The sequence below is a fragment of the Mya arenaria genome, chromosome 2 (genome assembly GCF_026914265.1).
Source record: "Mya arenaria isolate MELC-2E11 chromosome 2, ASM2691426v1".
NCBI lineage: Eukaryota > Metazoa > Mollusca > Bivalvia > Myida > Myidae > Mya > Mya arenaria.
This window is the reverse complement of record NC_069123.1, coordinates 18,895,226-18,915,941: the sequence shown is the minus strand read 5'-3', so window position 1 is coordinate 18,915,941 and position 20,716 is coordinate 18,895,226. Positions and strand designations below refer to the sequence as shown.

Genomic DNA, 20,716 nt, shown 5'->3' with positions numbered 1-20,716 from the left:
CATGATGTATTCACTGAGGTATTGACTTAAAAGTGGTTACATGCAAAACCTTAACCAGAATTTCTATGTCGAATGAAAAAGGGGCCATTATTTTAATTTAATGCAAACTGGAGTTATCTTACTTGGTTATTTAAGTAGATGGTTGAGTACCATTGTATAAAGTCTCAATGCAATCCATCAAGTAATTGCTGAGATATTAACCTATGTGTGCTTACATGCAAAACCTTAACCAGAATTTCTATGTCAAATAATAAAGGCCCATAATTTGCATTATATTCAAAAAAGTGTTATCTGGGAATACACATCTAATGTTTCAATGCAATACATGATATATTTGCTGAGATATTGACTTAAATGTGCTTACATGCAAGACCTTAACCAGAATTTCTAAGTCGATTAATAAAGGGCAATTATTTTGCATTAAATGCAAACTAGAGTTATCTAACTTGGTTAATTAAGTAGGTTGGATGGTTGACTACCAGTGTATAAAGTCTCAATGCAATACCTCAAGTAGTTGCTGAGATATTAACCTATGTGTGCTTACACTCAAAACCTTAACCAGAATTTCTAAGTCGAATAATAAAGGGCAATTATTTGCATTAAATTCAAACTAAAGATATCTAACTTGGTTAATTTAGTAGGTTAGATGGTTGAGTACCATTGTATCAAGTCTCAATGCAATACCTCAAGTAGTTGCTGAGATATTAACCTATGTGTGCTTACACTCAAAACCTTAACCAGAATTTCTAAGTCGAATAATAAAGGGCAATTATTTGCATTAAATGCAAACTAGAGATATCTAACTTGGTTAATTTAGTAGGTTGGATGGTTGAGTACCATTGTATCAAGTCTCAATGCAATACCTCACGTAGTTGCTGAGATATTAACCTATGTGTGCTTACATGCAAAACCTTAACCAGAATTTCTAAGTTGAATAATAAAGGGCAATTATTTGCATTAAATGCAAACTAGAGTTATCTAACTTGGTTAATTTAGTAGGTTGGATGGTTGAGTACCATTGTATCAAGTATCAATGCAATACCTCAAGTAGTTGCTGAGATATTAACCTATGTGTGCTTACATGCAAAACCTTAACCAGAATTTCTAAGTCAAATAATAAAGGGCAATTATTTGCATTAAATGCAAACTAGAGTTATCTAACTTGGTTAATTTAGTAGGTTGGATGGTTGAGTACCATTGTATCAAGTATCAATGCAGTACCTCAAGTACTTGCTGAGATATTAACCTATGTGTGCTTACACGCAAAACCTTAACCAGAGTTTCTAAGTCACATAATAAAGGGCAATTATTTGCATTAAATGCAAACTAGAGTTATCTAACTTGGTTAATTTATTAGGTTGGATGGTTGAGTACCATTGTATCAAGTATCAATGCAATACCTCAAGTAGTTGCTGAGATATTAACCTATGTGTGCTGTAACATGCAAAACCTTAACCAGAATTTCTAAGTCGAATAATAAAGGGCAATTATTTGCATTATATTACAAAAATTGTTATCTAACTTCATTAATTTAGTATGTAAGATAGTTGGGAATACATATCCAAAGTTTCAATGCAATAACTGATGTATTTACTGAGATAATGACTTAAAGGTGCTTACATGCAAAACCTTAACCAAGGTGTGACGCCAACGCCGACGCCGAAGCCACTGCCGACGCCGACGCCAGGGTGAGTAGTATAGCTCCCGTGCCAAAAAAGGTTCGCTAAAGCTAAGCTAAAAGCTGAGCTAAAAGCACAGCTAAAAGCATAGCTAAAAGCATAGCTAAAAGCTTAGCGGTATTGGCCCGAAAAAGCGCAGCTTTTTTTTATAAAAAACGCAGCTTTTTGGGAAAAAACAACACAGCTGCTGCGCTAAAGCTATGCTTTTTTGCCAAAATAGCTTAGCTAATTTCTTAAAAAAGCTCAGCTCTTGGTGATATTTGGCAAAATAGCTAAGCTATTTTTATGAAAAGCGCAGCTTTATGGCGGTATTGGCCCAAAAGCTAAGCTTTTTGATGGAGCTGCGCTTTTTCTTAAATAGCTAAGCTAATTATGAAAAGCGCAGCTTTATGGCGGTATTGGCCCAAAAGCTTAGCTTTTTCTAAAATAGCTTAGCTAATTATGAAAAACGCAACTTTATGGCAGTATTGGCCCAAAAGCAAAGCTTTTTGATGGAGCTGCGCTTTTTCTTAAATAGCTAAGCTATTTTATGAAAAGCTATGCTTTTTGGCGGTATTGGCCCAAAAGCTTAGCTTTTTCTAAAATAGCTTAGCTAATTATGAAAAGCGCAGCTTTATGGCGGTATTGGCCCAAAAGCTTAGCTTTTCCTAAAATAGCTTAGCTAATTATGAAAAGCGCAGCTTTTTGGCGGTATTGGCCCAAAAGCTTAGCTTTTTCTAAAATAGCTTAGCTAATTATGAAAAGCGCAGCTTTATGGCGGTATTGGCCCAAAAGCTTAGCTTTTTCTAAAATAGCTTAGCTAATTATGAAAAGCGCAGCTTTATGGCAGTATTGGCCCAAAAGCTTAGCTTTTTCTAAAATAGCTTAGCTAATTATGAAAAGCGCAGCTTTATGGCAGAATTGGCCCAAAAGCTTAGCTTTTGGATGGGGCTGTGTTTTTTCTTCGAAATAGCTTAGCTAATTATGAAAAGCGCAGCTTTATGGCGGTGTTGGCCCAAAAGCTTAGCTTTATGATGAAGCTTTTCAAATAGCTTAGCTAATTTAGCGCAGCTTTAGTTAAAAAAACAACGTAGCTCATACTTTCATAAACAAGAGGCACATCAGTGCCTGTGCTCCACTGGCCAAAAGGTTCAAGCAAAGACCACCTAACGAACATTTTCGTCAAGTTTCATAGAAATACAATCATCAATTTTTGAGGAGAAGTTATTTAAAAAAATTTTTTACTTTAATAGCTCTGGCTGCCATGTTGTGCAGTGGACCGAAATGATTTGGGCAATTTGAGTAAAGGAGCACCACCCAAGGAACATTTCTGTCAAGTTTTATCGAAAAGAGGTCATCGGTTTCTGAGGAGAAGTGGTGTAAAGGTTTTTCCTATTTTTAGCTCTGGCTGCCATGTTGTGCAGCGGAACGGAACCATTTGGGCAATTTTGGTTAAAGGGCATCCCGATGAACATTTATGTAAAGTTTCATCAAAATCTGATAATCGGTTTCTGAGAAGATGTAGTTTAACGTTTTTTTCTATTCTTAGCTCTGGTGCCCATGTTGTGCAGCAGACCAGAACTGTTTGGGCTATTTTGGTTAAGGACTACCCAAGTAACATTTCTGTCAAGTTTCATTGCAATACGATCATCGGTTTCTGAGGAGAAGTCGTTTAAAAGTTTTTCTATTTTTACCTCTGGGGGCCATCTTGTGCAGTGGACCGAAACCATTGAAGCAAATTTGATAAAGGACCATCCAAGGAACATTTCTGTTAAGTTTCATCAAAATCTGATCGTCGGTTTCTGAGAAGATGTTCTTTAAAGGTTTTTCTATTTTTTTGCCCTGGCAGCCATGTTGTGCAGCGGACCGGAACCATTTGAGCAATTTTGGTTAAGGACCACCCAAGGAACAATTCTGTCAAGTTTCATCAAAATCTGCCTATCCGTTTCAGAGGAGATGTCTTTTAAAGATTTTGCTATTTTTAGCTGTGGCGGCCATATTGTGCAATGGACCAGAACCATTTGAGCAATTTTAATAAAGGACCACCCAAGGAACATTACTGTTAAGTTTCATCAAAATCTGATCATCGGTTTCTGAGAAGATGTTCTTTAAAGGTTTTTCTATTTTTTTGCCCTGGCAGCCATGTTGTGCAGCGGACCGGAACCATTTGAGCAATTTTGGTTAAGGACCACCCAAGGAACAATTCTGTCAAGTTTCATCAAAATCTGCCTATCCGTTTCAGAGGAGATGTCGTTTAAAGATTTTGCTATTTTTAGCTGTGGCGGCCATATTGTGCAATGGACCAGAACCATTTGAGCAATTTTAATAAAGGACCACCCAAGGAACATTACTGTCAAGTTTCATCAAAATCTGCCGAACCGTTTCAGAGGAGATGTCGTTTAAAGATTTTGCTATTTTTAGCTCTGGCGGCCATATTGTGCAATGGACCGGAACCATTTGAGCAATTTTGGTAAAGGACCACCAAAGGAACATTCCTGTGAAGTTTTGTCAAAATCCGCTTATCAGTTTCAGAGGAGATGTCGTTTAAAGTAAAAGTTTACGCACGCACGCACGCACGCACGCACGCACGCACGCACGCACTCACGACGGACAATCTGTGACGACATAAGCTCCATGGCCTTCGGCCAGTGGAGCTAAAAATACCACAGGTGAAGAAAAGATTTTACAAAAAAAAACGCACTAAATACACACTTGAGTGTATCTAAAGTGCATTTTTTAACAAAAATATACGCTTTAAACAAAATTAAACAAAAAAAAATGCACCAAGTGTGTTTAAACCGCGTTATATAAATATATTGAACCATCAAAAATAGAACACATTTGAATAAATACATAGACATTTTGCTTTATTTAAATTTCCTAAACATGAGTTTGTGTTACATATATTTTTATTATTTCATATTTAATTTTACATGACACCTTGTAACTGGACATAATGTATTTACAGACAGACAAACAAGTACATATTTGTCAAATTTAGCAATAATAAAATAACCTTTTACTCAGTGGCAAAAATAATTGATAGAAAATCATGAAACTGTTAAAGCTACAAATTGGAAAATGACAAGTCTCAAGGATCTTTTGTTATATTTTTGTCAAATCTAGAGATTCCTGACAGCTCTGGAATAAAACAGGGTATCATATTTTAAATATGTAATGACTTTATTAGTACTTAACTTAAATGAGTGTCTATCAAAAGCCCCCCGTTCAAAAGCCCCCCCTATCAAAAGCCCCCCCGTTCAAAAGCCCCCCCTATCAAAAGCCCCCCCGTTCAAAAGCCCCCCCTCAATATAATTTTGTTCCATAAGTTTAAACCAATTGAAGAATGTTGTCATATTTTATTGAGTAGATCCAGATCAGACATTTTAACCCTATTTTACGTTAATTTCCTGCACTAATTCGATAAATTAGGCTACTTTAGTGCTTTAGTGCTTTCGGGTCAATTTTTTGTTGGAAATCTTATTCCTGACGAAACACCAAGTAGCTTGGAGTTTCATTTGGATAGAATATTAGCATATTGATAGAATATTAGCATATTGGGGCGGAGCTTGTTCATTTGTCTTCTGATTCTCTGTTTCACTGCATTTGTTGTCCCAGCTGCTGCCCGGACTTCCACAGGTAGTGGTTGTAGCACGTCAACTACAAGTTGTTGAGGGCGTCCTCGGCTGATGTTAGCCCCGTTTTTCATCACATTGACAGCTTTGGTCGCCTCAATCTTGTCAAAGTCAGCCTCATGGTTGTGGTCTTTTGAGGATAGAACTGTTTGTACCTTTAAGTAGAAAAAAACACGAAATTTAGACATGTGTACAACAGTTATCAAATAAATTCTATTCGGTAGGTTTTTATGATTTTTTCACAACTTGTGCTTAGAAAATCCCAAATAAAACAAGACTTCAACATGAAATCACTGCCAACAACATTGTTTAATAAAATAAAGTTGTACCAAATAATAATAAAATAACGGTAAACATAAGTAAACCAAGATTAAGGGCTACACAACCCTTATCTGAGTCTACATGTTTACCGTTCATTTTGTTTAAAACATATAAACAATTTCATATGAACTCACCTCTATGTCAGTATTGACAGCTCCGAGACAGTCAAGTCCACGTTTCTGAGAACATTCCCAGCGTATGGATGTCTTCTTGGTGTTCTTCTTCGTATACATATATCCATTTAAACACAATTTCAGTCCACCACTGTTATTCTTAATTAATTCCATGATAACAAACACACATGAGAACACGATTGAAAAGTTGGAAAGTGAATGATGATACAGAATTCTAAAGCCATTTTATACACAGGAAAATATAAAGAAATTTTCAGTTTGCTTACTTGTGAAAACCATTTATTTGATGTTGCTCGTTTGATGTTACACAGAATTCAAAGATGTAACTTTAATAAATTGTAGTTAATTCTTTAATTATAATTAGCAGGTTAGCATGGCCATGTTTGTAATTAAATAATTGGTACATCAATAGCAGATCAAAGAAACAATCAATATCATTATCTGACACAGCTAACAACATAAAATCATAAAACAGCAATTATTCAAAGCTTAGTTAACACATTCATCACTGATTATTGAAATAATTGATACCTCATGAATATTTATTAGCTAAAATGTCAATCGTAATTAATGATAAAATATTGCCAAATTGAGTAAACCAATCGCCTAAAAAATGACAATAAAACAAATATATTTTTTATTGCTTCGAAGAAAATTGCTTGAAAATTTAAAAGTAAAAAAGTACTGTACATGTTATACATTAATTAACGGTATTGAACAGTTTTGTAAACTAAAAAAAGTGACCATTGAAAAAAACATATATATATATTAATGGTTATATTAAATTTCATCATAATATTTAAAAAAAATGTTATAAAAATATATATATATGTATTTATTTTTTTAGTGGGGGGGCTTTTGAACCACTTGCCCATTTTGAGGGGGGGCTTTTGAACGGGGGGCTTTTGATAGGGGGGGCTTTTGAACGGGGGGCTTTTGATAGGGGGGGCTTTTGAGTGTACCCCAACTTAAATTGATTGACCCAATTTGTCCAGTTTCAAATAACTGGTAAGCCATGTGGCAGATGGCAGTTTTATGACCCCTCCAAAAACCAACACTGTAATCATTTGTATAGCATTAAAGGTGCTAGTGTGCATATGTATGGAAACATGGCAATTTCAGCTTAATATGTTAATATGATATTAACATATATATAAGGCTGAAAACAAGTGCATCTTCATAGAGTTTTAAAACTACCTAAATCTAATATCTGGGACCAATAATCCTACATCCAGCTACTATCTACAACAGCATTGTTATTTATTAAAATATGAGCACTAGATTGAAAGTTGACAAATAAAAGTCCCACAAGTAGTCAAGTGTCATAACAGTGAAATTAACAACTGAAATAAAGAATACATACCATGACCTGAGTGCTTTCACATGTCAGTTTATCACAAATCATCCAATAGTGGTATGTCATGTTTCTAATCATAGTTCATATTTATCTGATCTAATGATCAATATTTTACTTCACTAATCCCTTTACTATTAATTTGTTTTAATTGGTGTGAATTCATTTATTAATTAAAACATCATCATAATTCTTTTAATGAAATCCCAACAAAATGGCTACCAGTAGCTTTGATTTGAAATTGGCTCCCTAAATGCTGAGATTTAATTGGTCCTTGGTACAATCAGATAAGATCAGGCTTATCATGCATGTTGTAAAATTGGAAAGGAAATGACAAAGAATTTGGTAGTGGCATTACAAGAAATTTAAGGAATAATAATTCTATAAATGTTGTTATTACATGCAATTGATTATTGCCTATAAGTAAAATGTGTTCTTTTGATTTAAATAAAAAAATATAATATATTTTTGATTTTTAAAATAATCTTTCTTTTTATTTCATTATTTTATTTTATTTTAGTCTGAAGGTATATTGATCAATAATAAAATGCTTATTTACTGGTTGGTTGATTGATTGATTGATTGATTGATTGATTGATTGATTGATTGATTGATTGATTGATTGATTCATTCATTCATTCATTCATTCATTCATTCATTCATTCATTCATTCATTCATTCATTCATTCATTCATTCATATTCTTGTATTTATGTGTATATTTCATAAATGTTTACTTTATTACACAAAGATACTACTTTTTTTTACCTAAACTAAAAGATGCACTTCTTAGTAAAAAGATACACTTAAAATGCACTCTTAAATGACAGTAGATTATCAATAAAACTAAAGATACTTTTAAAAGGGATGCAAATAAAAAAGATGTATCTTTTGTTCCTGCCAAAATATTTATGCCAAAAACTACAGAAACTAGCTCTGAGTAGCAAAAAGTTTAAACATAAACCCAGTTTAATGGCACTGGTTAAATGCCAAAGACAGCCAAAAATTGTCTTATTTTAAATCGAATCAGCATGTACAGAGACAAAGAATAACTTGACCAACATGGATTCAATTTTAGTTTAAAATAAAAAATCCAAAATAGAATAATCAGGACCTGATGAGATGGGACACATTTTCAAAACAATTTAAAGGTATTTAGGAAAATGCTATATTTTCAGACACCTGCGTTCTGAATAAAAAAAAACACAGAAAAATATTTGGAATTTCTATTTTAATAACTGTGTTATAAATAAATAATAAAATTTTGAAAATGAATTTCACAATATAAACCTTTGTTTTTCTCCAAAAGCTTAGTCTTTTAAAGAAATACTTACCCAATTTTAATTTTGGAAAAGACGCAGCTAATATGAAAAAGACGCAGCTTTTCTAAGAGGCAATCTTTTACCTAGTCAAAAGACGCAGTTTTAGCTAAGCTTTGATTTAAAAAACGCATCTTCATAAACAAAAAGCGCAGCTTAGAAGAAAAAACTCAGCTTTTAGAGAAAAGAACATAGCTTTTGTTCAGCTCTTTTTTAAAAAGCGCAGCTTTGAAGAAAAAGCGCAGCTTTTTAGAGAAAAAAACATAGCTTTAGCTAAGCTATTATTAAAAAGCACAGCTTTTGCTAACCTTTCTATAAAAAACACAGCTTTTGCTAAGCTTTTTCAAAATAGCTTAGCTAAAAAAACACAGCTTTTTGAAAAGCATAGCTTTAGCTAAGCTAAAGCTGCGCTTTTTAGAAAGCTGAGCTTTTTTTTGGCACGGGTGCTCTCCTTATTCCTCGAATAGTCGAGCTAAAATGGATGAATAAAAAACAACGGTTCTTATGAAGGATACCCAGTTTAATTTGAAAAATTAGCATAAAGCACGGTATTTCTACCTCATGAGACCAAACTAGACCACAGTAAATCTTTTAGCATTCACCAATCATTTAATATTTTGCGCTTTCTGTTATTAAATACATGGTTACAATCTTGTAGTCAGTAATTAATATTTTCCATAAATGCATTATTGAAAATTTATGTTTTTTATTCATGTGTCTGATTGATTTTGAATAAGAGCGTCACTTTAAGAAAGTAAAAGTTATACCAAGAACAGAATACAAAGTTACAAACCAGTGTTTTTTAGCCTTGAAAGATTGAAATTAGATCATTTCATTTCCTGTATCCAATTGATTTGATTGCTGAGACATTGATTTATGTTTACATGCACAATCTCAAACAGAATATTATCTAAGTCAACTAATAAAGATCCAATACTTGCATTAAATGGCAAATAGAGTTATCTAACTTGATTAATTAAGTAGGTTGTATGGTTGGATGTCATTGTATGAAGTTTCAATGGAATACATCATGTAGTTGCACAGATTTAAACTTATTTGTACTTATATGCAAAACCTAAACCAGAATTTCTAAGTCAAATAATAAAGAGCAATAATTTGCATTATATTCAAATAGAATAGAGAATTCTAACTTAATTAATTACTAAGGTTGGATGGTTGGGAGCCCTTAAATAAATAATGTATTTGCTGAGATACTGACTTGTGTGCTTACAACAAGGTCAGACTCTGACTTTTCAAAAAGTAGAGCTTTAAACACACACTGCATGAATTTATTTGTAGTGTATTTTCAAATATTTCAAATATAAGTAGTCAGCAAGCAATACCTTTTCAAATGATACCAAAATTACATGGGTTACCAGGCAACAATATTTACATTATTCATATTGTCGCTTTTAAACAGCAAAGTATTCATTCAGTAGAAACCTTAAGATAATTCATTGATGACCAAATACAACATATTTGTGGTGTTGGCTTTGAGATGGTTGACTAAAATGTATGTTCTTCCCAATGTCTTAAGAAAGTGAATATTTGCAGCATATTTCATGGTGGTTTAGAAGATGTATCTCGCCCTGCACAGCAAAAGGAGTTAATTTTTAAAAATCAATAATTTAAACAAATCTACAAAGTTCCTACTTACATGTAAGCACCTTCCTTGTCCCTGAGCTGTGTCTCAAGCTTGAGTATTTTCTGTTTGAGACTGTGGATTACCGAGCCTGAGTCTGGCCGCTTGTCTGCAAGTGTACGACGTAACTCCTCACTCTGCAAATATATCCTTGTACAAATAAGCCATAGAAAATGTTGGGTCATTTTGGTACAACATAAAGGTCAAAGACATGCAATACCTGGTGACACAACACATGTTAACACAGATCAGTGAATAGATAACAATGGTTTGTTGCAAAATAGCCTCAAGAGAACTATAAACGGATGCGAATGCTTTTTAGTTTTTTTTTAAATCTAGCTGCATAACCAGATAAATGTCTTATCTTGCTACACATGTGTGTAAGACTTGCTACACATGTGTGTGTACGACTTGCTACACATGTGTGTGTACGACTTGCTACACATGTGTGTGTACGACTTGCTACACATCTGTGTGTACGACTTACGAACATATGTGTGTACGACTTGCTTCACATGTGTGTACAACTTGCTTCACATGTGTGTACGACTTGCTACACATCTGTGTGTACGACTTGCTTCACATGTGTGTACTACTTGCTTCACATATGTGTGTACGACATGCTACACATATGTGTGTACGACTTGCTTCACATATGGTGTACGACTTGCTACACATCTGTGTGTACGACTTGCTTCACATGTGTGTACAACTTGCTACACATCTGTGTGTAGGACTTGCTCCACATGTGTGTACAACTTGCTTCATATGTGTGTACGACTTGCTACACATCTGTGTGTACGACTTGCTACACATGTGTGTACAACTTGCTTCACATATGTGTGTACGGCTTGCTACACATCTGTGTGTACGACTTGCTTCACATATGGTGTACGACTTGCTGCTACACATGTGTGTACAAAGTTTCATGACATTATCATTAGAAATTCAAATTTTGCAATAATGGCCACTATAAGAGTTCATGCATGACAACAACAATGCCACCATTACTGACAACCCCTAGGCTAAAAAAAGAACTGTACTTTGAACAACAGGCAAGCTAAAAGTAAAAGTAAGACCTCTCAGGTGAAATATACCTTGTTATGCTGTAGGCATGATCTCTCCCATAAATAACATATCTACAAACATTGTGTCTTCCAGTGTTTCCTCTTATGGATGAAGGATCGAGTCAATTTCCCCCAATTTATAAATCTGTTCAAACATTGTGCCTCACAGTGTTACCTTAGGAAGGCTTTCACATGACCAATATTTTTTTTTTTTTTTTTTTTTTTCTACTTTATCATAAGTAAAAGTTCCCCCATCATTATTAATTAGCCTGGGATTATTTGTTTTAAAAATGTGGGTGGGGGAAGGGGCGTTACCTTATGTGGATGAAGGAATGAGTCAATGTCGTCATGTGTACAGGGTTTCCGCCAGCCCTTTATGGCTTGTCGGGTCCGACGTGCCTTCCGCTGGCATGGCTAATTACCGACACGCGTTAATTATGCCGACATGCTTTAATCTGGGTAGCAACAAGCCTTATCAAAACAATCATCAGTTTTGACAATACACAGTTTTGTTGCGTTTGCAACCGTTGCAATGGTTGACTGACAGCCAGAAGGCGTGTCGGGACTATTACGGCATTTGTATCAGCCATTCAGGATCAACGACAGCATGAAGGCGTGTCGGTGAGGTTCAACAGTTCAAATAACCAAACTCCTCCCATTCTTTATCAAAATGGGAATGTGTGAAAAACACCACTGTCGTAATTGCGACCTTCATCATACATGCCATATTTTCTGGAGACCATTCAGGGGGCTTTGTTCAAAAGGCTGAAAATTCAGGGGGATTTTTTTAGCAGGTCTAAGTTGGCGAAGTATTTTAGACGCAAGTACGAAAAAATGTATTCACATATAGTTTGCTTTGAAAACCTCTTAACTTTTTCATTATACAGAATTATTCTATGTCATGATTTATCATATTCTTATGATACACTGTCATGTCATACTGTAATGCACTTTCAGAACAAAATATGTCATTGGAAAAATATGTTTTCGAGACAATTAAATTAAATTTACCTTCCTCCAAAGTCTTTTAAAAAAAAATTGTGCTTAATTCTATCAGCTTGATGACTTTCAGACAATAAGAGAATAGAATAAATATTATTAATTTCTTCCTTCCAAAAGAGTAATATTTCTTTGCCTTTGATAATTACTACAAATTAATTATCACTTGTTGTAAAAGTTTCCTTTTGGCATTTCACCCTTGTGGAGTTGTTTCTTTACATTCAGTCACATACTGTGGTTTCACTTACTTTGTCATTATTGCCTGATGCAAAATTTCTAAAAAAAAAAAAAAAATTATTTTTTATTTTATAATTCCGGGGGATGGATCGAAATTCCGGGGGATTTTTCCCCCCGCCGGAGGATATGGCATGTATGCTTCATCCCTATAATCATCTATGAACGCAAAGTAAACAATAAGTGTTAATTGATTTCGGTAACATAAGTAATGTGTCGTTTTATTTTGTTTCTTAATCCCGAGTCCGTTTGTTATCCAATTATTAAATTATAATTGAGAACCGTGTTAAGATATTTGTGTTATTATAAACAAGGGTTATGCTATGTCATCGTATGTTATTGAGTCGCGTTCCCGTCTTTAATTTGAAAGTGTAAAGTTATATTTTATGTTGCTTATTATTAAACTTTGATTATTTTATCGTTCTTTTAATTTATTTAGAAAAAAGATAATTATATCTGAAAATACACATTACATTCCCTTTAAATTATTATTTAGCCGACCCAGCTTTAAAAATATTAGCTGTTGCAGTTTTAAATACGAATACACCCACGAGCAGTCACTTTGCTCCGGGCTCTTTTGTGTTCCTGCATGCAGTGTGCTTTACACGTTTTGCTGTGACGTCAACGGTGTCAATATAAATAATACCCGTACTAATCGAAACATGAGTCGATCAATATCCTCGATATTGTATTGTTGGAAAACTTGAGAAATACCAATAATTAATGAAGAGAAACCATTAAACCTTTTCACAAATATTTTTAATGCTAATCAAACTTGAGTTGGTAATTCCATGGACCTATAAACCATAGATTGGCAACTTTCATCTGTGTTTATGCGATAATCTCAAACTCACGTGTGCAGCGGGATTTCATTCCGAGATCTAATTCAACCTATGGTCATTTTCGAGACGTCTGACATCGGCCGAATATATACATGTAGGAAAACATTAATTAAAATTGACTCAACCGGCGGTACTTTCATTTGTGTTGATAATAGTCCAATGGAATCTGATTAAATTCACAGTTATTAATTATGATTAAATCTATAATGAACAAGGCATTATTAGCAGAGTTGGCGGAAATAATCGAAAATCGCCGTTAATAACCGAGTGGAGATTCGGCGGAATTTTCCGATATTTGCCGAGAGCGCGCTAAGGATTGTGGGTAAATTATTATTTCTTATCATTTCACCGATATGGGGCAGTTGCCAATCCATGGTTTATAGGTCCGTGGTAATTCTCAATCATAGGAAAATAACTGTAAACTTGTTTAAAATGCAGGAAATTGCACCTTTTGGATACGAAAATAAAAAAAATCGACGGCAAGAGGGGACAACCCTCCCAAACCCTCCCCTTCCAACATGCCTTATGAACTACCTGGCGGAAACCCTGTGTGTAACCTAATGTGGACGAAGGAATGAGTCAATCTTCATATGTTACCTTATGTAGATGAAGGAGTGAGTCAATCTCCAAGTGTTATCTTATGTGGATGTAGGAGTGAGTCAATCTCCAAGCGTTACCTTATGTGGATGAAGGAGTGAGTCAATCTCCAAGTGTTATCTTATGTAGATGAAAGAGTGAGTCAATCTCCAAGCATTACCTTATGTGGATGAATGAGTGAGCCAATCTCCAAGTGTTATCTTATGTGGATGTAGGAGTGAGTCAATCTCCAAGCGTTACCTTATGTGGATGAAGGAGTGAGTCAATCTCCAAGTGTTACCTTATGTGGATGAAGGAGTGAGTCAATCTCTTAGCGTTACCTTATGTGGATGTAGGAGTGAGTCAATCTCCAAGCGTTACCTTATGTGGATGAAGGAGCGAGTCAATCTCCAAGTGTTATCTTATGTGGATGTAGGAGTGAGTCAATCTCCAAGTGTTATCTTATGTGGATGAAGGAGTGAGTCAATCTCCAAGTGTTACCTTATGTGGATGAAGGAGTGAGTCAATCTCCAAGCGTTACCTTATGTGGATGTAGGAGTGAGTCAATCTCCAAGCGTTACCTTATGTGGATGAAGGAGTGAGTCAATCTCCAAGTATTACCTTATGTAGATGAAAGAGTGAGTCAATCTCCAAGCATTACCTTATGTGGATGAATGAGTGAGCCAATCTCCAAGTGTTACCTTTTGTTGATGGAGGAGTGAGTCAATCTTCATGTGTTACCTTATGTGGATGAAGGAGAGAGTCAATCTTCATGTGTTACCTTATGTAGATAAAGGATTGAGTCAATCTTCATGTGTTACCTTATGTGGATGAAGGAGTGAGTCAATCTCCAAGTGTTACCTTATGTTGATGGAGGAGTGAGCCAATCTTTATGTGTTATCTTATGTGGATGAAGGAGTGACTCAATCTCCAAGTGTTACCTCATGTAGATGAAGGAGTGAGTCAATCTCCAAGTGTTACCTTATGTGGATGAAGGAGTCAATCTCCAAGTGTTACCTTATGTATATGAAGGAGTGAGTCAATCTCCAAGTGTTACCTTATGTGAATGAAGGAGTGAGTCAATCTCCAAGTGTTACCTTATATTGATGAAGGAGTGAGTCAATCTGCAAGTGTTACATTATGTACATGAAGGAGTGAGCCAATCTTCATGTGTTACCTTATGTGGATGAAGGAGTGAGTCAATCTCCAAGTGTTACCTTATGTTGATGGAGGAGTGAGCCAATCTTTATGTGTTACCTTATGTGGATGAAGGAATGAGTCAATCTCCAAGTGTTACCTTATGTAGATGAAGGAGTGAGCCAATCTCAAAGTGTTACCTTATGTGGATGAAGGAGTGAGTCAATCTCCAAGTGTTACCTAATGTAGATGAAGGAGTGAGCCAATCTCAAAGTGTTACCTTATGTGGATGAAGGAGTGAGTCAATCTCCAAGTGTTACCTAATGTAGATGGAGGTGTGAGCCAATCTTTATGTGTTACCTTATGTGGATGAAGGAGTGAGACAACCTCCAAGTGTTACCTTATGTAGATGAAGGAGTGAGTCAATCTTCATGTGTTACCTTATGTGGATGAAGGAGTGAGCCAATCGCCAAGTGTTACCTTATGTGGATGAAGGAGTGAGCCAATCTTTATGTGTTACCTTATGTGGATGAAGGAGTGAGCCAATTTTCATGTGTTACCTTATGTGGATGAAGGAGTGAGTCAATCTTCATGTGTTACCTTATATGGATGAAGGAGTGAGCCAATCTCCAAGTGTTACCTTATGTAGATGAAGGAGTGAGTCAATCTTCATGTGTTACCTTATGTGGATGAAGGAGTGAGCCAATCGCCAAGTGTTACCTTATGTGGATGAAGGAGTGAGCCAATCTTTATGTGTTACCTTATGTGGATGAAGGAGTGAGCCAATTTTTATGTGTTACCTTATGTGGATGAAGGAGTGAGTCAATCTTCATGTGTTACCTTATGTGGATGAAGGAGTGAGTCAATCATCATGTGTAACCTTATGTGAATGGAGGAGTGAGCCAATCTTCATGTGTTACCGAAGGAGTGAGTCAATCTTCATGTGTTACCTTATGTGGATGGAGGAGTGAGTCAATCTCCAAGTGTTACCTTATGTAGATGGAGGAGTGAGTCAATCTCTAAGTGTTACCTTATGTGGATGGAGGAGGGAGTCAATCTTCATGTGTTACCTGATGTAGATGGAGGAGTGAGTCAATCTCCATGTGTTACCTTATGTGGATGGAGGAGTGAGTCATTCTCCATGTGTTACCTTATGTGGATGAAGGAGTGAGCCAATCTTTATGTGTTACCTTATGTAGATGAAGGAGTGAGCCAATCTCCAAGTGTTACCTTATGTGGATGGAGGAGTGAGTCAATCTTCATGTGTTACCTTATGTGGATGAAGGAGTGAGTCAATCTCCAAGTGTTATCTTATGTGGATGGAGGAGTGAGTCAATCTCCAAGTGTTACCTTATGTAGATGAAGGAGTGAGTCAATCTCCAAGTGTTACCTTATGTGGATGAAGGAGTGACTCAATCTCCAAGTGTTATCTTATGTAGATGAAGGAGTGAGTCAATCTCCATGTGTTACCTTATGTAGATAAAGGAGTGAGTCAATCTCCATGTGTTACCTTATGTAGATGAAGGAGTGAGTCAATGAAGGAGTGAGTCAATCTCAATGTGTTACCTTATGTAGATGAAGGAGTGAGTCAATCTTCATGTGTTACCTTATGTAGATGAAGGAGTGACTCAATCTCCAAGTGTTATCTTATGTAGATGAAGGAGTGAGTCAATCTCCATGTGTTACCTTATGTAGATAAAGGAGTGAGTCAATCTCCATGTGTTACCTTATGTAGATGAAGGAGTGAGTCAATGAAGGAGTGAGTCAATCTCAATGTGTTACCTTATGTAGATGAAGGAGTGAGTCAATCTCCACATGTTACCTTATGTAGATGAAGGAGTGAGTCAATCTCCATGTGTTACCTTATGTGGATGGAGGAGTGAGTCAATCTCCAAGTGTTACCTTATGTGGATGGAGGAGTGAGTCAATCTCCATGTGTTACCTTATGTAGATAAAGGAGTGAGTCAATATCTATGTGTTACCTTATGTAGATGAAGGAGTGAGTCAATCTCCACATGTTACCTTATGTAGATGAAGGAGTGACTCAATCTCTAAGTGTTACCTTATGTAGATGAAGGAGTGAGTCAATCTTCATGTGTTACCTTATGTAGATAAAGGAGTGAGCCAATTTCCATGTGTTACCTTATGTAGATAATGGAGTGAGTCAATATCCATGTGTTACCTTATGTAGATAAAGGAGTGAGACAATTTCCATGTGTTACCTTATGTAGATAAAGGAGTGAGTCAATATCCAAGTGTTACCTTATGTAGATGAAGGAGTGAGTCAATATCCAAGTGTTACCTTATGTAGATGAAGGAGTGAGTCAATATCCAAGTGTTACCTTATGTAGATAAAGGAGTGAGTCAATATCCAAGTGTTACCTTATGTAGATGAAGGAGTGAGTCAATCTTCATGTGTTACCTTATGTAGATAAAGGAGTGAGCCAATTTCCATGTGTTACCTTATGTAGATAAAGGAGTGAGTCAATATCCAAGTGTTACCTTATGTAGATAAAGGAGTGAGTCAATCTCCAAGTGTTACCTTATGTAGATAAAGGAGTGAGTCAATCTTCATGTGTTACCTTATGTAGATAAAGGAGTGAGTCAATATCCATGTGTTACCTTATGTGAATGGAGGAGTGAGTCAATCTCCATGTGTTACCTTATTTAGATAAAGGAGTGAGACAACCTCCATGTGTTACATTATGTAGATGAAGGAGTGAGTCAATCTCCAAGTGTTACCTTATGTAGATGAAGGAGTGAGTCAATCTCCATGTGTTACCTTATGTGGATGAAGGAGTGACTCAATCTCCAAGTGTTACCTTATGTAGATGAAGGAGTGAGTCAATCTTCATGTGTTACCTTATGTAAATAAAGGAGTGAGCCAATCTCCATGTGTTACTTTATGTAGATAAAGGAGTGAGTCAATCTCCATGTGTTACCTTATGTGGATCGAGGAGTGAGTCAATCTTCATGTGTTACCTTATGTAGATAAAGGAGTGAGTCAATCTCCATGTGTTACCTTATGTGGATGGAGGAGTGAGTCAATCTCCTTCTCTTTCTTCAAGTTATCCTCCTCCACCCTCCGAATTTTTGCCCTCATTGTTGACGATTCCTGTTGCATCTCCTTCACTTGCTGCAAAAATAGGAAATACGATGTTCTCAAATATGTGTTTTACATATATTAACAGCAAATTAACACTTTAAACATTGGGTCTCTAAGATGTTGGATATTTCAAGGAAGTTTATATCCATGTTCACATTCATATGTTCATCTTTATATTCATGTTTATTGATATTTCCTCAACATATAAAACATAGAGCTTTAATTGTTGGTCCTTGTAAACTGTATTGGCTAAAAACAGCCATACAGTGGCAAAAAGGTCATGGATGGAAACTAAAGGTTGCCTGTTCACCTGAGGCGAGTTAATTTCAGATCAGGCGAGTTAATTGTCTCAGATGGTCAGGCCGAGTGATAAGTTTTTTGGAACACGTTTTTTAATTCATTTTGCAATTATTCCTGTTGTAAAGATGTCAGATCAAAACAAACAAGCAAATGATCAATACATGCACCCCTCTGGGCCCTATTGTTATATCCAATGAAATCAGGTTGAACAGCCAATGAATTCTCGTTTTAGTTTTATTCCATCTCTAAAAGTTTATTTCATTTTTGCAAAATACTGTTAAATCATTTTTCGTGGTGGGTCACTTACCTTAATGAATTTCTTGGATGGAAACTTCACAAATACAATATTGACAACTTTGTGAGCCTCAGTTTGCTTAACAACCTCACATGTAAACAGTTTCTTAACCTAGATTTGGATCAAAGTGACCTGAGAAAATTTGGCGAAAGCACACTACAAATATTTTTATTATAAATATGAATGTGATAATTTTAACTGTCCTACGAACAAGCAATTATCCAAGTTTTTTTTTTAGCAACAGCTGTGTTAAAACAGAAAAAGAATGTTTTTGCAACATGCAGGCAGAAATGCCACTTACATTCTTAAGCATTGAGATGAAGTTTTTTCATGCCGGATGTTATAAATTGATTATTATCTATATGATTGAAATAAGAGGGGGAAAAAATAAATGCAATATCTATTATCATAAGTAATCATGAAAATGTTTATTTTCCAACAAAACAAAAAATTCGTGCAGACAAATATATATGATTTTACTGTAAACACCCCTTGTTGAAGGAGCTATTGTCCACATGTGCAATGTCATAAAGGGGCTTTTGTCCCCCTTCGCAAAGGTGAGCCTAAGCTAGTATCCTTCATTCATTTCACTAGTTTTGATTAAGGACATTTTTTCTTGCATTTATGCTGTACGAATGCAGTAGGGCATGTGAGCAAAGTTCATGAAATCCCAAAGGTAAACAAAATCCTTGAATGAAGAAATGGAAATAAGCTTCACAAATAGGGTAGGGAAGATATTAAAGTGCTTTTAATCAAAATGTGTTGAGCATTTAAAAACACTAAATTTGTTTCTGCGCACAAAGTCATTTAAAGATGAGTTTTAACTGCATGTTAATAAATACTTGCAAAAAGTAGTTCTTCTCAAGTCTGAGTGGAAATGATCAATATACCATTCACCAATATTTTCCTGTCTTTCACTTACATGCATGATATAAAATAGGTTTATTCAATATAAGAGAAACATTTGCCTATATTACATGTACATGTAAACATAACGTTCAGGTACTTACTCTCTTGAACTCCAATATCTGTTCATAGTACTCTTCCTGTGACTTGTAGGCTGGGGTGCCCGGGGACGCCTTGGCTTAAGGAGAAGGGGTGAACAATTTTGATTTTGACTTCTATCATACATCTATGCTTTTTATCATACAACAACTCAAAATATTTCCAAATTTTAAAGCAACATGAATGATTTAAGAGATTTTTCTTCTCATATCCAGTTCAAGATGCAAAGGCAACATGTTCTTCCGGTCATAGCAATGATTAAAACCACACCTTTTAATACAGCAAATGTTTTTCTCCAAAATTGTTTTCTAAAGCAGCTTCATTTTTAATCTCTAATTGATTGATGTACTCTAAATGACTGGTTGTAAGACGATAGTGGTTATAAGACCCAGGCAAAAAAATATAAAAAAACTCGAGAAAATTTCTTTCAATCTATGTTATGGGTTATAGGACGCATTGAAAAAATGTTAAAATCGTCTGCCACCATTGGCCACAATATTTGTTGAAAGGGACAAATTATTTTCATGAAAATGGCGATGGTTAATTAAAACCATGCAATACTGAAACAAAGCAAAATATTCTTTCTGACGGTGTATCGTAAACGATAACCTGTCGAGAATGATAAGTTTTGTAAAGCAAATATATATACCTTATATCGTACTTGTTTGTTCTTAAAATGTCAACACCTACAGTAAAGTATAAAAGAATGTGGCAAAGTGCTAAACAAGAGCTGTCGTTAGACAGCGCGCTCGACTTCGCCGCTTTGACTTAGAAGTGAATACAATAACAATGTAATATTACCAAGTTTGGTCTATTTATGTCAAACCTAACTAAAATTATTCAATACATAAGGTGACTTTGATGCTGCCCTCCCACCACCCGAAAAAATGATGCAAGTCATTCAAGTAACTTGATTTCCAATTATGAAAATGTGGTAAAGAGTATACAAATATGCCTTTCATAAGAAATTAAAATAAAATTTTAAAAAATCAAAAAAAAATAAAAAAAATCAAGGGCCATATAGTATAGCCCTCCTTGTTTTCCCTTGGTAAAAAACTGGTTAAGAATGTAAAAATGTGCCTGTCAAAAGAAA

The 20,716-nt window shown here is 35.3% G+C and overlaps 1 protein-coding gene across 2 annotated transcripts in view; it reads right to left on the bottom strand.

Moving 5' to 3' along the window:
* The window catches only part of LOC128206341 (IQ domain-containing protein E-like), a 109,346-nt gene that overhangs the window by 69,555 nt on the left and 19,075 nt on the right, over positions 1 to 20,716 (bottom strand). For both annotated transcript variants that reach the window (XM_052908731.1, XM_052908740.1), the window contains exons 8-10: positions 19,629 to 19,702; positions 17,940 to 18,053; positions 10,078 to 10,199 (exon numbers count right to left, since the gene is read on the bottom strand). In XM_052908731.1, the coding sequence (XP_052764691.1) occupies positions 10,078 to 10,199; positions 17,940 to 18,053; positions 19,629 to 19,702 (310 nt within the window). The remainder of the gene's footprint in view (positions 1 to 10,077; positions 10,200 to 17,939; positions 18,054 to 19,628; positions 19,703 to 20,716) is intronic.